Consider the following 18249-nt stretch of genomic DNA (forward strand, 5'->3'; position numbering starts at 1 on the left):
GGCAGCAAGCAGCCCCTGCCCAGGAACAGAAGCCCGCCCCGGCTTCTACAAAGCCATCAGCATGACGCTGGGGCTTTACAAGCGGACTCAGGAACGGTGGGGGGTCGACTCAAGATTTTCAGCAATCAATGGGTTCACTCACAAGTGGACCCGTGGGTCCTGCAGATAGTATCTCAGGGTTACATGCTGGAGTTCGAAAGGTCTCCCCCTCGCCGGTTCCTAAAGTCTGCTTTACCAACGTCTCCCTCAGAAAGGACGTCGGTTTTGGAAGCCATTCACAAGCTGTATTCTCAGCAGGTGATAGTCAAGGTACCCCTCCTACAACAGGGAAAGGGGTATTATTCCACATTATTTGTGGTACCGAAACCGGACGGTTCGGTAAGGCCTATTCTAAATCTGAAATCCTTGAACCTGTACATAAAGAAATTCAAGTTCAAGATGGAGTCACTCAGAGCAGTGATAGCGAATCTGGAAGAAGGAGACTTCATGGTGTCCTTGGACATAAAAGATGCTTATCTACATGTCCCGATTTACCCCTCACACCAAGGGTATCTCAGGTTCGTGATACAAGACTGTCATTATCAGTTTCAAACGCTGCCGTTTGGGTTGTCCACGGCCCCTCGGGTCTTTACCAAGGTAATGACCGAAATGATGGTTCTTCTACGAAGAAAAGGCGTATTAATTATCCCTTACTTGGACGATCTCCTGATAAGGGCAAAGTCCAGAGAACAGCTGGAAGTCGGTGTAGCGCTAACACAAGTAGTGCTTCAGCAACACGGGTGGATTCTAAATCTTCCAAAATCTCAATTGACCCCGACAACACATCTGCTGTTCCTGGGCATGATTCTGGACACGGTTCAGAAAAAGGTATTTCTCCCGGAAGAGAAAGCAAGGGAGTTATCCGAACTTGTCAAGAACCTCCTAAAACCAGGAACTGTGTCAGTACATCAATGCACAAGAGTCCTGGGAAAGATGGTGGCTTCGTACGAAGCGATTCCATTCGGCAGATTCCATGCACGAACATTTCAGTGGGATCTGCTGGACAAATGGTCCGGATCGCATCTGCACATGCATCAGCGGATAACACTGTCACCGAGAACAAGGTTGTCTCTCCTGTGGTGGTTGCAGACTGCCCATCTGTTAGTGGGCCGCAGATTCGGCATACAGGACTGGGTCCTGGTGACTACGGATGCCAGCCTACGAGGTTGGGGAGCAGTCACAAAGGGAAGAAACTTCCAGGGCGTGTGGTCAAACCTGGAGACGTCTCTTCACATAAATATACTGGAGCTAAGAGCGATCTACAATGCTCTAAGCCTGGCAAAATCGCTGCTTCAGGGTCAGCCGGTGTTGATCCAGTCCGACAACATCACGGCAGTCGCCCACGTAAACCGACAAGGCGGCACGAGAAGCAGGAGTGCAATGGCAGAAGCTGCAAGGATTCTGCGCTGGGCGGAGAATCATGTCGTAGCACTGTCAGCAGTGTTCATCCCGGGAGTGGACAACTGGGAAGCAGATTTCCTCAGCAGACACGACCTTCACCCGGGAGAGTGGGGACTTCATCCAGAAGTTTTCCACATGATTGTGAACCGTTGGGAAAAACCAAAGGTGGACATGATGGCGTCTCGCCTCAACAAAAAATTGGACAGGTATTGCGCCAGGTCAAGAGACCCTCAGGCAATAGCTGTGGACGCTCTGGTAACACCGTGGGTGTACCAGTCAGTGTATGTGTTCCCTCCTCTGCCTCTCATACCAAAGGTACTGAGAATTATACGGAAAAGAGGAGTAAGAACAATACTGGTAGCTCCGGACTGGCCAAGAAGAACTTGGTATCCGGAACTTCAAGAGATGCTCACGGAGGATCCGTGGCCTCTACCTCTAAGAAGGGATCTGCTTCAGCAGGGACCTTGTATGTTCCAAGACTTACCGCGGCTGCGTTTGACGGCATGGCGGTTGAACGCCGGATTCTAAAAGAGAAGGGCATTCCTGAGGAAGTTATTCCTACTTTAATTAAAGCCAGGAAAGAAGTGACCGCACAACATTATCACCGCATTTGGAGAAAATATGTTGCGTGGTGTGAGGCCAAGAAGGCTCCAACGGAAGAATTTCAATTGGGTCGATTCTTACATTTCCTGCAAGCAGGATTGTCTATGGGCCTCAAATTGGGGTCCATTAAAGTTCAAATTTCGGCCTTATCAATTTTCTTCCAGAAGGAATTGGCGTCAGTGCCTGAAGTACAAACTTTTGTCAAAGGTGTACTACATATACAACCCCCAATAGTGCCTCCAGTGGCACCGTGGGATTTGAACGTGGTTCTAAATTTTCTCAAATCTCATTGGTTTGAGCCTTTAAAATCGGTAGATTTAAAATACCTTACATGGAAGGTAACCATGCTGTTGGCCCTGGCTTCAGCCAGGAGAGTTTCGGAGTTGGCAGCTTTGTCATACAAAAGCCCATAGCTGATATTCCATTCGGACAGGGCAGAATTGAGGACACGTCCTCAATTTCTCCCTAAGGTGGTTTCGGCATTTCACTTGAACCAGCCTATTGTGGTGCCTGCGGCTACTAGCGACTTGGAGGACTCCAAGTTACTGGACGTTGTCAGAGCATTAAAAATATATATTTCAAGGACAGCTGGAGTCAGAAAATCTGACTCGTTGTTTACATTGTATGCACCCAACAAGTTGGGTGCTCCTGCGTCTAAACAGACGATTGCACGTTGGATATGTAGTACAATCCAACTTGCACATTCTGTGGCAGGCCTGCCACAGCCTAAATCTGTAAAGGCCCATTCCACAAGGAAAGTGGGCTCATCCTGGGCGGCTGCCCGAGGAGTCTCGGCATTACAACTTTGCCGAGCAGCTACGTGGTCAGGGGAGAACACGTTTGTAAAATTTTACAAATTTGATACTCTGGCTAAAGAGGACCTGGAGTTCTCTCATTCGGTGCTGCAGAGTCATCCGCACTCTCCCGCCCGTTTGGGAGCTTTGGTATAATCCCCATGGTCCTGACGGAGTCCCAGCATCCACTAGGACGTTAGAGAAAATAAGAATTTACTTACCGATAATTCTATTTCTCATAGTCCGTAGTGGATGCTGGGCGCCCATCCCAAGTGCGGATTGTCTGCAATGCTTGTACATAGTTATTGTTACAAAAATCGGGTTATTACTGTTGTTGTGAGCCATCTGTTCAGAGGCTACTTCGTTTGTGTTATCATACTGTTAACTGGGTTCAGATCACAAGTTGTACGGTGTGATTGGTGTGGCTGGTATGAGTCTTACCCGGGATTCAAGATCCTTCCTTATTGTGTACGCTCGTCCGGGCACAGTACCTAACTGAGGCTTGGAGGAGGGTCATAGGGGGAGGAGCCAGTACGCACCATGTGACCTAAAAGCTTTTTTAGATGTGCCCTGTCTCCTGCGGAGCCCGCTATTCCCCATGGTCCTGACGGAGTCCCAGCATCCACTACGGACTATGAGAAATAGAATTATCGGTAAGTAAATTCTTATTTTAAGGCTGTAGTGCCAGTATAGGTACTGTGTACAATGTATGGGGACGCAGTCGTGTACTGTGTCCAGAGACGCATTCTGCCCCATGTAGAAGCCGTGCTTCTCCGTACCCTCATGCCGCCATAGTGGCCGGCGACCCGCTAGCCAGGGCGCCGGCTCAGTACTCTCCACTCTTCATTCTTCTGGCTCTGTTAGGGGTGGCGGCTTGCTGCGGGACTGTACGCTCGCCGTGGTGGGGCTTGCAAATAGGTCCCTCAGGAGCTCAGTGTCCTGTCAGCGAGGAAAGGGACCATTAACCCTTTAAGAGGTTGGGCCGTACTCCCCCTAAGTCCCACGAAGAAGGCAGGCTGGTACCAACCAGCCCTGCCTGAAAACAATAATCATAAAAATAAATGTAGAAAACTCTTCAGGAGCTCTCCAAAGTGTGACCGGCTCCTCCGGGCACATTTTCTAAACTGAGTCTGGTAGGAGGGGCATAGAGGGAGGAACCAGCCCACACTATCAAATTCTTAAAGTGCCCATGGTTCCTAGTGGACCCGTCTATACCCCATGGTACTAAATGGACCCCAGTTTCCTCTAGGTCGTAAAGGCGGGTACTCACGGAGCGTTCGCTGCTTAAAATCTAAGCAATCTGACTAGATTGCTTAGATTTCAAGCAGTGATCGTTCCGTGTGCACCCCTCACAGCGATAGCGATGCGCAGCCCCACGCATCGCTATCACTGGTGCTAGATTGGCTTGCATGCAGGCCAATCTAGCGGGTTGCTCACTTCACCCGCTGGGTGAAATGAACGCCCCCCACTCCCCCCACACACTCAACACACATCGCGCTGTGCTGTGCGGGGGGAGAGATGTGTGCTGAGCGAACCGCTCAGCACACATCTCTCCCCCAATCGTGCCGTGTATATGGGCCTTAAGAGAAAAGAAAAAAACAAAAACAACAACAAAAAGATGTGGCTACATATGCATGAATCAGGACCAGATGGTGTAATAATTGCACCATTTTGACTGAGGACCTTATTCAGGTTTGTTAGCAAACAAAAAAAGTAAGCAATTAGACAAAACCATGTTGCATTGCAGGTGGGGCAAATGTAACATGTGCAGAGATATTTAGATTTCGGTGGGGTGTGTTAAAACTGAAATCTAAATAGCAGGCTAGAAATGAAGCAGCCAGTATTTACCATGTAAAAAAACAATATATCCCACCCAAATCTAAAGTTGGTGCCCAGTTGCTTACTTTTTTAGTTTGCTAACAAACCTGAATAACCCCCTGAATGTGGACAGTACTAGAGTGGAAAACAAATAAAGCAATGACAGCCTTCCATTTTTTTCTTATATATAGATATTATTTTTTTAACCAATTTGTGTGAAAATTGTAATTTTGGATAATCAAACTTATGTTTGCCTGATACATTTGCAGTTCTTGTAGAATATACATACAAAGCACATCTAGGGTTCTGTGTACACCTTGCAAACACATCACAGTACCATGACACAGTAAAATCAATTCCCAAAAGGTTAGAAAGACTTTAACACCATTTTTGCAGCTGTTTCTAATTTAAAGTTTTCTTTTCTTACAGATGAAAAACACTAGAATTGAACTGCTAGAAGAGGAATTGCGACTTACTAGAGATTCAAATTCAGATAATTCTCAGAAAAATAAATTTCTTGATCAGAATCTGCAAAAGTATCAGATAGAATGTTCAGAGTATAAATCAAAACTCCTTCTCCTGGAGGATATGAAGCGGAAAGCTGAAATGGACGGAACTTCTGCAAAACAGAACCTTGACAAGTGCTATAGTCAGATATCAGAACTGAATGAGAAGATAACTAGGCTTACCTATGAGATAGATGATGAGAAAAGAAGGAGGAAAGCACTAGAGGACAGGTGTCATCTCCAGAAGAATGAATTTGAACAAGTACAACAAAAAAGACAAAGTGAATATGATGTTGTTAACCGTCAAAAATTAGAAACGGACAAGATAATCAAGGAAAAGGAGTATGAGATAGAAAGACTAAGGGTTCTTCTTCAGGACGAGGGACAGAGGAAGCGGGACTTTGAGAATGAGCTGACAAAGGTAAGGAAGCAGTATAGTGACGAAATCAGTAGTTTGAGGAACAAGTATGAATCTGAAATAAACATTACCAAGACTACAATACAGCAAATAACCGTTCAGAAGGAAGAAGACACATATGAACTAAGAGCTCAGCTTGAGAAGCTTGCCAGAGAAAACAGGGATCTTACCCAAGAAATAACCAGACTTAATGACACAGTTGTCCAAGTAAATGAGCATCGCAGAAAGGCAGAAGAAGATGCCTTTCAGCAAAAAGCCTCAGGCTCCGAGCTTTCTCAGAGAAAGCAACACCTTGAAACAGAATTACAGAAATTAATTCATGTTCATTCAGAGGACATTGCAAGATACAAGATTTCCCTGGAAGAAGCTGGCAGGACAATTCAGGAGAAAAACAATGAACTTGAAAAGTTTAAGTACCAACTTCAGGAGGAGGCTGCACGACAGAGACAATATGAAAACGAGCTTGTAAAGGTAAGAAACAGTTATGACGATCAGCTTATAAATTTAAAGAACAAGTATGAGACAGAAATTAACATTACAAAAACCACCATCCACGAAATAACTGTTCAGAAAGAAGACAACATCAGTGACTTAAGTATACAAATCGATAACTTAACAAGAGAGAAACGGGACTTGCTGACCGAGGTCAACAGACTGAAGATCTCACTGACACAAATGACAAACAACCTGAAAAAAACAGAGGATGACTCTTACCAACAGAAGTCTTTGGCATCGGAAATAACTCAAAAGAAACAGCAGCTAGAGATTGAACTGAGGCAGCTCAATAGTCTTAGGACCGAGGAGGAACACAGACACAAAAAATCCCTTGAAGATGCTGCCAAAACCATTCAGGACCGCAATAAGGAAATTGAGCGACTGAAAAAAGTTATAGAGGTTGAAATAGACCAAAGGAAAAAACTTGAGGGTGAGCATGTTCAGTTACAAAGGACCCACTTTGACTTGCAGAAAGCCAACAGCACTGCCACAGAGACTATAAGCAAACTTAAAATCCAGGAACAACAGTTATTCAAACTTCAATCAGATTTTGAAAAACTATCGCTAGAAAAGCAAGGAAAGGAAAACGATATAAACAGACATCAGTCTAACCTGAAAGACATGCAAACACAAAAGAACAAACTGGAGGAAGAGATAAACCGTCAAAAAAGAATTGCTTCCGATGAGCATGCAAAAAATAAAAAGTTGGAAGATGAGCTGGATGCACTCAGAAGAAGTTGCAGTGAGCAAATGAAAAAGATCACAACTCTTACACAGCAAATAGAGCAAATTACTATTGTTAAAAAGAAAAGTGAAGAGGACTTACAGCAGCAGAGGGAAACTTTAGACAGTCAACTTAGAGATCAGCAGAGAAATATTGATGAGCTGAGTAAACTTGTAACTGAGGTTGAGAGTCTTCGTCGGCAGCTGCATGTAGAGCAAGAAAACTTACGACAGGCTCATATCAGAAATGAGCACTTGCAGAAAACCATAGAAGAGAGAAACAAAAGCTTAAATGAGAGTAAAATAGAAATAGAAAGGCTGCAGTCTATCACAGAAAATCTGACTAAAGAGCACTTAAGGCAGGAAGAAGAGCTGCGCTATATTAGATTGGAAAATGAAGAAGTCAAAAAGTGTAAAGATGAAGTGGATGGTGAAAAAAATGCTACTATTACAGAGCTAAAGAGCCAGCTACAAATCAGCAACAAGCGATCATTGGAGCTACAGGGCCTAATTAATGAGTTACAGAAAGAGAGACAAAATTTGAGACAGGAAATTGAAAAATTCCAAAAGCAAGCACTAGAGGTACTCACATAAATGTCCTTCATGTAACTTATGTCCAGTAATCGTTCATATATCTGCTATTTAAAACTAATTATTCATAATTGAGTCAGATTTATAATTGGAACATTAGGTGTCCTTTTATGGGTGCTTTAAGGACAGGGGCACCATAGTCAAACTGTCCAGTGAATCACTGTCATAAACCCCTTAATTTAATCTCACAAAATACATATGACATAATCCATTTTAAATATAATTCCCATTAAGATCAAACTATTTACCACTGTATAAACAGTAGTCTCCTTACTTGAAAACCTACAATATAAATCTGGCTCAGATGATTAACCCATCATAAATGAATATAATATTTAAAATGAGTACCTAAGAAAGCATATTCAGTTAGAACTGAAAATATGCAACTATGGATACCAAAATGCGTACTTAGTTTAAAAGGTTTATTATATTTAACACATAGTCAAAGTATTTAGATAACTAAGTTTACATTAAAATCTCGCTAAAAACACAAACCTATGCATTTATCTTGTTATATTAAAGAATGGCAGCTATTATATAGTATATCTTCAATATGCATGCGTTTGTTATACAGAACAAATCTAAATAGAAGCTATACTTCAGAAGGAACAAATGTCTTTAGCACCGCAATATTCACACTTATACAGCTCTGCACTATTATTTGAGGTCAATATATAAATACTTTAGATAACTTAATATAACTAATATTGTTATTGTCCTTTATGATTGTCTTTGTTTGTGATGTAACCAAGTAACTATAGCTTTGATCTCTTGTTCTAATCATATGTATTACATGTCTCAGTTGTCAATGCATCTGCCTTTTCTTATTAAATTTTGTCGTTTACAGTTTGTGAGCTCTATTTACATTTTTTTTGTGTAACCTTCAGATTTATGTTTAACTGAAACTGATAAATTTATTGTAGCTTTTCATTTTTATTATGAGAATATTGGTGCACCAAAAATAAAAAAACGAATCACAAAGTACATGAAAATTCTGAATAATATTACAGAGGAGGGACATATAACATAATGGACAAGAATTTGTACTCCAAACAAAAACAAAAACAGTGCTACAAGGAAAACCAATGATTGGTTTTATGAATCTTAGAAGTAGAAATTTTGAAGTAAGATAGAAATGAGTTGTCTGATTCTGTTTTTTGTCTTTGATCTAGGCAACTAGTAAGATACAGGAATCCAGTACGAAATGTTCTGAAATTTTCCAAGAAAAGGAAAGCCTACTCATGAAACTAAAACTTTTGGAACAAGAGAAAGTAAGGCTTCAACGTCTGGAAGAGGAACTAAGCCGTGCAAAGGCTTCACTAGATGCAGAAACCAGGAGTAAGCAGCGCTTGGAAGAAGAGAAGCAGCAAATTCGAAATGAATTTAATCAGTGGAAGAGTCAATATACACGGAAGGAGGAGGATGTGAAGAGGGTTGAAAGTGACTGGCAGAGGAGTGAGAGAGAAAAAGTTTCATTGAAAAGTGAAATTGAAAGATTGCAGGCAGAGATTAGGTCAATTGAAGAACGATGCAGACGTAAAGTAGAGGAGACACATCGATCAACCCAGGCAGAGTTGGAAGCAAAACAGAGTGCGCTGCAATGGGAGTTAGAAAATCTTAAGAAGCGTCCTCTTAGTTCAAGTAAGCAGATTCAGACTGATGAGGACATGGCAATAGATCCTTCAAAGTTTGTTTTTGATGGGCTGAAGAAAAAGATTACAGCACACCAGCTTCTTGAATGTCAAATATTAACAAAGTCAACTTTTGAAAAATTAATAAAGGGACAAAAATCATTTGAAGAGGTAGCAGCTGAGATTGAACCTTATTTGAAGGGTGCTGGTGTAATTGCTGGTGTCTCTGTTACACCTAAAGAAAAATATTCATTTGTGGAAGCTAAAAGGAAGAAACTGATTTCTCCTGAAAGTACAGTCATGCTACTAGAGGCTCAAGCTGCAACAGGAGGAATAATAGACCTGCAGAAGAATGAGAAGCTATCCGTAGACAATGCTATAGCCAGGGACCTAATTGATTTCCAAGACAGAGAAGCCTTGTATACTGCAGAAAAAGCAGTCACTGGTTTTAAAGATCCTTTCTCTGGAAAGATAGTATCTGTTGCTGAAGCTATTAAGAAAAATTTAATTAGCCGGGACGTTGGTATGCGGTTTCTAGAAGCCCAAGTGGCAGCTGGAGGAATAGTAGACCCAGTAAACAGTGTGTTTTTGCCTGTTGAAGTTGCATTATCTCGTGGCTTGATTGATCGGGATTTAAACAGCTCATTAAATGATCCCAGTAATGATGCAAAGAAGTTCCTAGAACCAGTCACTAAGAAAAATGTAAGTTATGCACAGCTTAAACAGAAATGCAGAGTTGAGGCTCACTCAGGACTTCTTTTGCTACCAGTAATGAAGAAAAGCATCTCATTCCAAGGCATTAGACAAGCAGTTTCTGTGAATGAGTTAGTGGAGTCGGGTATCATTCGTTCATCTACAGTAGATCAACTAGAAGCTGGGCAAATTTCTGTGGAAGAAGTCAGTGAACGAATCAAAGACTTCCTGCAGGGATCCAGTTGTATTGCTGGAATCTTTAATGAGGCTACAAAAGAAAAATTAGGGATTTACGATGCAATGAAAAAAGGCTTACTAAGACCAGGAACCACACTTGAACTACTAGAAGCACAGGCAGCCACTGGATTTATAGTAGATCCGGTAAATAATCTAAGACTTCCAGTTGAAGAAGCTTACAGAAGAGGTCTTGTTGGAATTGAATTTAAGGAAAAACTATTGTCTGCAGAAAGGGCAGTGACAGGTTACAAAGACCCAGAAACTGGGAACATTATATCTTTATTTCAGGCTATGAACAAAGAACTTATTGAAAAGGGACATGGTATCCGCTTGCTGGAAGCTCAAATTGCCACTGGTGGAATCATTGATCCCAAAGCAAGTCATCGTTTACCAGTTGATGCTGCTTACAAGCGTGGATACTTTAACCAAGAAATGAATGAAATTCTTTCTGATCCAAATGATGATACCAAAGGCTTTTTTGACCCAAACACAGAAGAAAATCTGACATACCTGCAACTAAAAGGAAGATGCATTGTTGATGATAAAACAAATCTTTGCCTACTGCCACTAAGAGAGAAGAAAAAGTTGGTACAAGCATCCCAAAAGAAAACTTCTAGGAAGCGTAGAGTGGTCATAGTAGATCCAGACACAAACCGAGAAATGACAGTACAAGAAGCTTATAGCAAAGGTCTTATTGATCATGACACCTATCTGGATCTTTCAGAACAGGAGTGTGAATGGGAAGAAATAACTAGCACGGGTTCAGATGGTTCAACCAGGGTTGTCCTTGTTGATAGAAAAACAGGAAACCAGTATGATGTCCAAGAAGCAATAGAATTGGGCGTAATCAGCAAAAATGATTTTGAACAATATCGTTCTGGTACTTTTAGCCTTACTCAATTTGCAGATAAGATCTCCAACAAAAATCTAAGTGATGATGTGTTATTTACTTCGAGGCAAGATTCTCTTTCCTCTCCCAGGTTTCGAACCAGTTCATGGTCTAAAAGTGGCTCATTTTCAGACACCTTAGAAGAATCCAGTCCTATTGCAGCAATATTTGATACAGAAAATTTAGAAAAAATCTCAATCTCAGAAGGCATCAAACGTGGTATTGTTGACACAATAACTGGACAGCGCTTATTGGAGGCACAAGCATGTACTGGAGGGATTATAAACCCAACCAGTGGACAGAAACTCTCTTTGCAAGATGCTGTCACCCAAGGCATAATAGACCATGATATGTCAGCCAGGCTCAAGCAATCTCAAAAAGCTTACTCTGGTTTTGATGGAGTTAGAGGACAGAAAAAATTATCTGCTGCAGAAGCCATTAAGGTAAACTGGCTGCCATATGAGGCTGGACAACGCTTTCTTGAGTTCCAGTACTTAACAGGAGGCCTTATTGACCCAGAAACACAATTAAGAATTACTACAGAAGAAGCAATTCGGAAGGGCATGATTGATGGCCGTGGTGCTCAGAAGTTACGAGATATAAACAGCTACCCTAAAATTCTCACCTGTCCAAAAACTAAACTGAAAATATCCTACAAAGAAGCGTTTGATAAATCAATGGTTGAAGACATAACAGGTTTACGAATGCTGGAAGCTGCTTCAGTGTCATCTAAAGGCATAAGCAGTCCATATAATGTGTCCTCAGCACCTGGATCCCGTTCAGGATCTCGTTCTGGTTCACGCAGTGGATCCCGAAGAGGAAGTTTTGATGCTGGATCTTCCGCCTCTTCCTCTTACAGTTATACTTTCCAGTCTATTAGTAATGGCTCTTTGGGGAACTAATTGGTAATGGGGATTAACTATCTACAGTAGGGAACGTTACTAGTTTTGCCTTTTTTTAAAATGTAGATGGGGAAATTAAAATTGCTTGTTTTTTTCTAATTTGAGAATTTTGAATATGTGCACTGAATATGAGAGAATTTAAACTTGTCGTTATGAGGGACTACATTTTTTTTTTAAGCCGATCACTACTAAAATGGTTAAAGAAAACAATGCCATTTGTTTAGGAAAATAGGCATAACATACATTATTTGTATTGTAGTTAACATTTGGTGTGCCTTTTCTATAAAGTCTGTGCTAGTAAAAGCTTTGTTAGTGAATGCTTCCTAGCTGTTTTTTAATATTCTCCTGGATTTTTACAATTGGAGATGAATTTCGTATTGTAATTTCTTCCAAAATGCTATAAAGGTTAGGATTCCATACCATATATTTTTTTATATAAACTTACTCTACGATTGCTAGCTCAATATTTGCAATACTATTTACATCTACTGTGTGTGGTGCCTAAGATTTTTGTTTTCATTCTTGCTTCTTTGTTATATTTGCTGGCAATAAAGTTTGAACCATTTCAAATGTTATTTTTATTTGTTCACTTTTTTAATGTTTATATTAAATTGAATGACTATCAAAAAACATAGGGGGTCAATCCGAGTTGTTCGCTCGGAAATTATTCCGCATCGCAACGATTTTCCGCTTAGTGCGCATGCGCAATGTCCGCAGTGCGACTGCGCCAAGTAAATTTGCTATGCAGTTAGGAATTTTACTCACGGCTTTTTCTTCGTTCTGGTGATCGTAGTGTGATTGACAGGAAGTGGTTGTTACTGGGCGGAAACTGGCCGTTTTATGGGTGTGTGCGGAAAAACGCTACCGTTTCTGGGAAAAACGCGGGAGTGGCTGGAGAAACGGAGGAGTGTCTGGGCGAACGCTGGGTGTGTTTATGATGTCAAACCAGGAACGACAAGCACTGAACTGATCGCAGATGCCGAGTAAGGTTGAAGCTACTCAGAAACTGCTAAGAGGTGTGTAATCGCAATTTTGAGAATCTTTTGTTCGCAATTTTAAGATGCTAAGATTCACTCCCAGTAGGCGGCGGCTTAGCGTGTGTAAAGCTGCTAAAAACAGCTTGCGAGCGAACAACTCGGAATGACCCCCATATTTGTTTTTAGATGTTCAGTGACAAAACTGGCATACAATTCACCAGGGCAGGCTTAAGAGATTAAGACCTCATGAGTCCTTAGGAGTTAATTTTGTTTGGGCCCCTTTACATCCCACTTTAGTTTGCAATAAACACACACACACAAACACACACACGGCCCCCACCGACATTTACTACTTCCGGTCAAGGTTGTTCTGCTGGGTGCCTGCAGACTACATTCAAGACTTATTTGTGGCACTTCACCATCCCGGACAGTACATTTCTTTTTATTGTATTTAGCCTGTGATACCATTGAATGCATATCTAAGCTATCTTCATGAAAATACAGTGCTGCCCATGGGAGGGATTCAGACCTGATTGCTGCTGTGCGTTTTCGCACAGCGGGCGATCAGGTACTAACTGCACATGCGTATGCACCGCAATGCGCACGCAACAAAGGGCATCGCTGGTCAGCGACGGGATGGTGCGAAAAATCCGATCGCATGGGCGTTCGCAAAGTGATTGACAGGAGGAAGCAGTTTGTGTGTGGTAACTGACCGTTTATTGGAAGTGTCCGGAAAAACGTTTTAAGGGATGGTGTCTGACGTCAGCTCCGACCAGTTCAGCCTGTTGTGATCGCACTGTAGGAGTAAGTCCTGGGCTGCGCAGAGACTGCACAAAGTGGATTTTAGAAGCTCGGCGTACACATAGGATCACACACTTGCATGGCGAACTTACACTCCCCCTGGAGGCGGCGACTATCTGAACGCAGGACAGCAAAGTTAGCAGCCCAGCGATCAGGTCTGAATCACCCCCCATGTTTATGCCGAAACATACCAAAATATTATATGAGTATCAATGGGAAACAAACCTACAGATCCGTTACATTGAAGCAGTACTTGTTTTTCTATTCAGTCATTGTATATTTCTTAATCACTCAAATGGAGATTTTTATCATATTTTTATCTTTTCAATTTTCTGCTAAGCCAGTCAACTGGAACAGACATCCTGAGGCAGAATAGCACCTCCTCTTTGGTGAGCTTTAGTCACTGAAGCTAATGAAAATGCACATTTATTTGCCTACTTTCTGAGTGAGTATGCAGGCCCGTAACTATGGTGGTACAGATGGTGCTTTGCACACAGTGTATTTGGGCTGTGGGTGCACTGTCTGCAGCCACCCCAATTGTTCATCTTGGAATGTGTTGGATATTGTAGACATGACAGCCATGTGCTCCCCCTCCTGCTGTGTATGTGCAGTGTTAATGCGGAACTTCTGGGTGTCCGAGCTGGTTGCCGGCACTGAGGACACAAGCAGTAATGTGAGTTACTTGTCGCGGACACACAGAAGCTCTCTTACCCTCTCCCTCTTTTAATGTGTATAAGGGGGCTGTTCTTTGGTGTTACATATATAAGGGGCTCTTCTGTGGCATAACATGTATAAGGAACTCTCTACTTTGGTGTAATGTGAATAAAGGGTTTTACTGTGGTTCAACATTTATAAGGGGCTCTACTGTAGTGTAACGTGTTTAAGGGGTACTACTCTGTGGTGTACTTTGAATAATGGACACTACCGTGCAGTGTAATTTGAATTGGTATTATTCTGTGCCCATACCCCTTCCCCATTAGGCCACACCCCTATATTCTTGACATGTGCCTTCTGCGCGCACTGTCTCTGCTTTTCATATAGGGGAAGAAGGGGGCAGTAATTCTCTTCTGGCACGGGGCACCAAAATGTCTAGTTACGGCTCTGTGATTATGTACTTATATCTTATTGGGGTCTGGGACTCAGGCTCGACAACAAAAAGGTCGACACACCTTAGGTCGACGCCAATTGGTCGACACACCTTAGGTCGACATGGACAAAAGGTTGACATGGACAAAAGGTCGACAGGAACAAGACATGGAAAAAGGTCGACATGAGTTTGTTTTTTTGGTGTCGTTTTCTTCGTAGAGTGACCGGGAACCCCAATTAGTGCACCGCGTCCCCTCGCATGGCTCGCTTCGCTCGCCATGCTTCGGGCATGGTGCCTTCGCTCCGCTACCGCTTCGCTCGGCACACTTTAACGTTCCAATCGTAGTCCACGTGGATCGTTAAGTATGAAAAGGTTCGAAAAAAGAAAAAAAACATAAAAAACTCATGTCGACCTTTTGTCCACGTCGACCTTTTGTCCATGTCGACATAAGGTGTGTCAAGCAATTGGCATCGACCTAAGGTGTGTCGACCTTTTTGTTGTCGACCTGGAGTCCGGATACCATCTTATTGCTGAGTTTTCTGTGTGTGCTGCCAACAGGTTTAATTTGATCTATTGTGTACCTGTATTTGTCATTCTCTCCTTATGTCATAGAAGAGGAGTAATTCCAGGTCTAAGTATAAAGGTGTTTTATTAGTAAATTTCAATACTTGTGTGAAATGCAAGTCTAAATTGCCCAGCGAACGGTTGGACATTGGCACTTACAATATGTGCAGTATATGAGATTAATACCCAACTGTCACTCACCCCTGTGCTTGGCATCACTGATCTGGGAGAACCAGCTTGCATTAGATTCCGGGACCATTCTGTCTATGAACTTGCACAACTATCTGCGCTTCTCTAGGTGGCAAGTGAAAAGATCTCTCCTCCACCTCTGTCGCTGATGCTCAGCTACTGGTGAAGGGGCAGATGTAATAAGCCTGAAAGAGTGATAAAGTAGAGAGAGATAAAGGACCAACCAATCAGCTCCTAAAGCTCGATACACACTAGGCTGACGGATCAACCGACCTATTAGACAACTGTAAGTGCATACACACTTGCCGATCATCAGCACGATGTGTGCCTGCCCAGTTGTGATGTCAGTCACTTGTGGCAACTGCAGCAAGTGCACAGGCGGTCTGCAAACTGCACATACACACAGCCCATTGTGCTGATATATCTGCAAATATATCACCCATCAGCTTTGCAGCAGGGCCAATACAATATGTCTGTGAATGATGTAGTTCAGACATGTTGGGGGTACACACCTGCCGCCAGTGTGTACCCAGCGTATCTGTTATTTTTCAAACACAGCGCGTAACATGGCAGTTAGGAAGTGATTGGCTGCTACTTTATTTCTCTTTACTTTATCACTCTATAAGGCTTAGTATATCACCCCCCAAAATCAGTTTCATGGCTGGTTAAGATTTCCTACTCATTAGAGAGTATCTTGGAGAATTGGTGAGACCCTGGAAGCATAAGAGCTCTGCCTTATAACCATCCTAGTGAGGGTCTTATTCTGAGGATTCCTACCAGGTTTTAAAGGAGGAAGACTGAGTAGGTCTCATATGTGTACAGTTGATTTTATTTCCTTCGACCGCACAGTTGAATTGCTTGCACAGTAAAGCATGGACCAAACATGAGTAGAAATTTCAGGTTACCTGCAGATTGCAGACCCTTTATCTTCTGCCCAAGGTGGTTCCCCCAGGAGCATATTAGTGAACTATTCCAATTACAATGCCACTACTCTTGAGGATGGTACAGATGTGAAAAGAGACCATCCTTAGTCTATTTATGAAGCAGTGGATACTCCCCTGAAAAGTATATTTCTGCTTGCACTTGGGCCAACATGGCTACAGAAAAGTGCGGGTCAGAATGACTCCTACAAGGTTCTAGATAAGTATCTTTATTAGCCGTTATGTAAATGCAGATTTTAAAGTAGTTTAATTCTAGAGATCACATGTTTTATACAAGTAGTAGAACAGAAGCAAGCTAAATATTTCAGCAGACATACTCTACATCGTGGAGAAAGGACATCTTTTGGCAGACTGTTTACACTTGAGGGTCAGCCAGACAATAAAATGATGGTGTCTCGGCTGCACCACAAGATGAGTAGCTTTACTTAGAGGGTCAGGCATACACCGGGTTTCTTGTAGATTCCCTGACTGCCCCATGTGGTGATCTGGACAATTTAATTTGGTACTTGTTGCCATCTGTGGCATTACTGCCATGTGTTAAAAAGCTAAAAAGACAAGGGATTCAACTGCTGATGGTGAAACAGCAATTGAATGGCTAAAGAAGTTGTAGTACACAGACATTCTTAGTGAGTCTATTGTGTTACTTTCCTCAACCCAGGGACCATTGAACAGTACCATCAGTGTTTAGCATGACTGGCTGTAAAGGTGTGGCAATAGAAGTTATGATACTTAAGAAAGGGTTTTCTGACAAGGTGATAGAAACCGTGCCAGGGCCAAGCTATCACAGGGTCTGGAAGACTTGTTTCTTGTTATAGAGGATGCTGGTTCCACCTACTTCTGTCCATTTATCCTGACTCCTACTGTTTTTGCATTATGGCCTCAATAATGACTTCAAACAGTGTTCTCTCAAGATTCAGGTCTCTGCAGTCTGTTTTTTTCCAAAACAGGATAATATTCCTGCCAAAGGTGCAGACTTTTTTTAATATGACATGATCCAATTTAGACCATCATTCAGTCCTCCTATATAGTCCCTTGAGTCTTAGGTAACTACTGCTAAAAGTATTACAACTGGCTCCTTTTAATTCACTGTAAGTAAATGAACTCCATTTTTTTCACATGGATTAATGTTTTGCCTTTGCCTTTTTCCATAGCCTGGAGAATGTCTGAGCTGAAGCCTCTGACTTAAGCTGGGTACACATCAGACAATTTTTTAACAATGTACCCGATTCCAACAGATAGGGACTTACACACTATCGCATGCTCCCGTGAATTGTTCATCACGTCTTCAGGTTGGTCGTGCATGCAGCTCAATCTGATGATATTGTCAAAGATTTTCATCAAATTGTCTAGTGTATGCCCTACCTACGTACCTGATACCTGATATATCGTTAACAACCAAATGACCAAACAACGTAAGATACTGTATATCGGTCGGTCGTTTGTAAGATTGCACAGCATGTGTGCACTATATTGTTTGTCTGGGTGTTGAAGGAAAATCGTTGCTGACATTGCATCTTTGCACATCATCTGAGACGCACCCTTAGATGGAATCTCGATAACTTGGGCGGTTTCTAGAGTCTCCTTAAATCAGGACATTGTGAGTCTGGCACTGGGTTAGAATCATATGTAGAGGGATATTTTCTCTTCATGGCATTAAAGAAATGTCAGTGACTCACTTGAGTGTTGGAAGACTGATGATCTTCTGGTCCATTAAGATATTTCTTACGTAAGGTTGGCCTTTGTCTAAACACATTACAGCTAGACGGATCACTTCTGACATTTCCATTGCTTACCCTACAAATCAGTAAGTACATATATGGGTCATGACACAGTACTGCATCTGTGTTGGGCAGCCACATGTTCCTTGATGCATACCTTTTCATTACAACTTAATTTTTAAGTGTTCTTGGGAAGGTGATAGGCGCCATGACTTGGTGAGTGTACACACCC

The 18249-nt window shown here is 42.2% G+C and overlaps 1 protein-coding gene across 3 annotated transcripts in view; it reads left to right on the forward strand.

The window, feature by feature from the left end:
* The window catches only part of DSP (desmoplakin), a 93148-nt gene extending 80833 nt beyond the window's left edge, over positions 1-12315 (forward strand). Inside the window, exons 23-24 of one of the 3 annotated variants that reach the window (XM_063923109.1) lie at positions 5085-7379; positions 8561-12315. In XM_063923109.1, the coding sequence (XP_063779179.1) occupies positions 5085-7379; positions 8561-11740 (5475 nt within the window). In that variant the 3' untranslated portion in view covers positions 11741-12315. The remainder of the gene's footprint in view (positions 1-5084; positions 7380-8560) is intronic. The other 2 variants (XM_063923110.1, XM_063923111.1) reach the window with 2 other exon arrangements.
* Positions 12316-18249: the final 5934 nt, after the last annotated feature.

The sequence above is a fragment of the Pseudophryne corroboree genome, chromosome 5 (genome assembly GCF_028390025.1).
Source record: "Pseudophryne corroboree isolate aPseCor3 chromosome 5, aPseCor3.hap2, whole genome shotgun sequence".
Lineage (NCBI taxonomy): Eukaryota > Metazoa > Chordata > Amphibia > Anura > Myobatrachidae > Pseudophryne > Pseudophryne corroboree.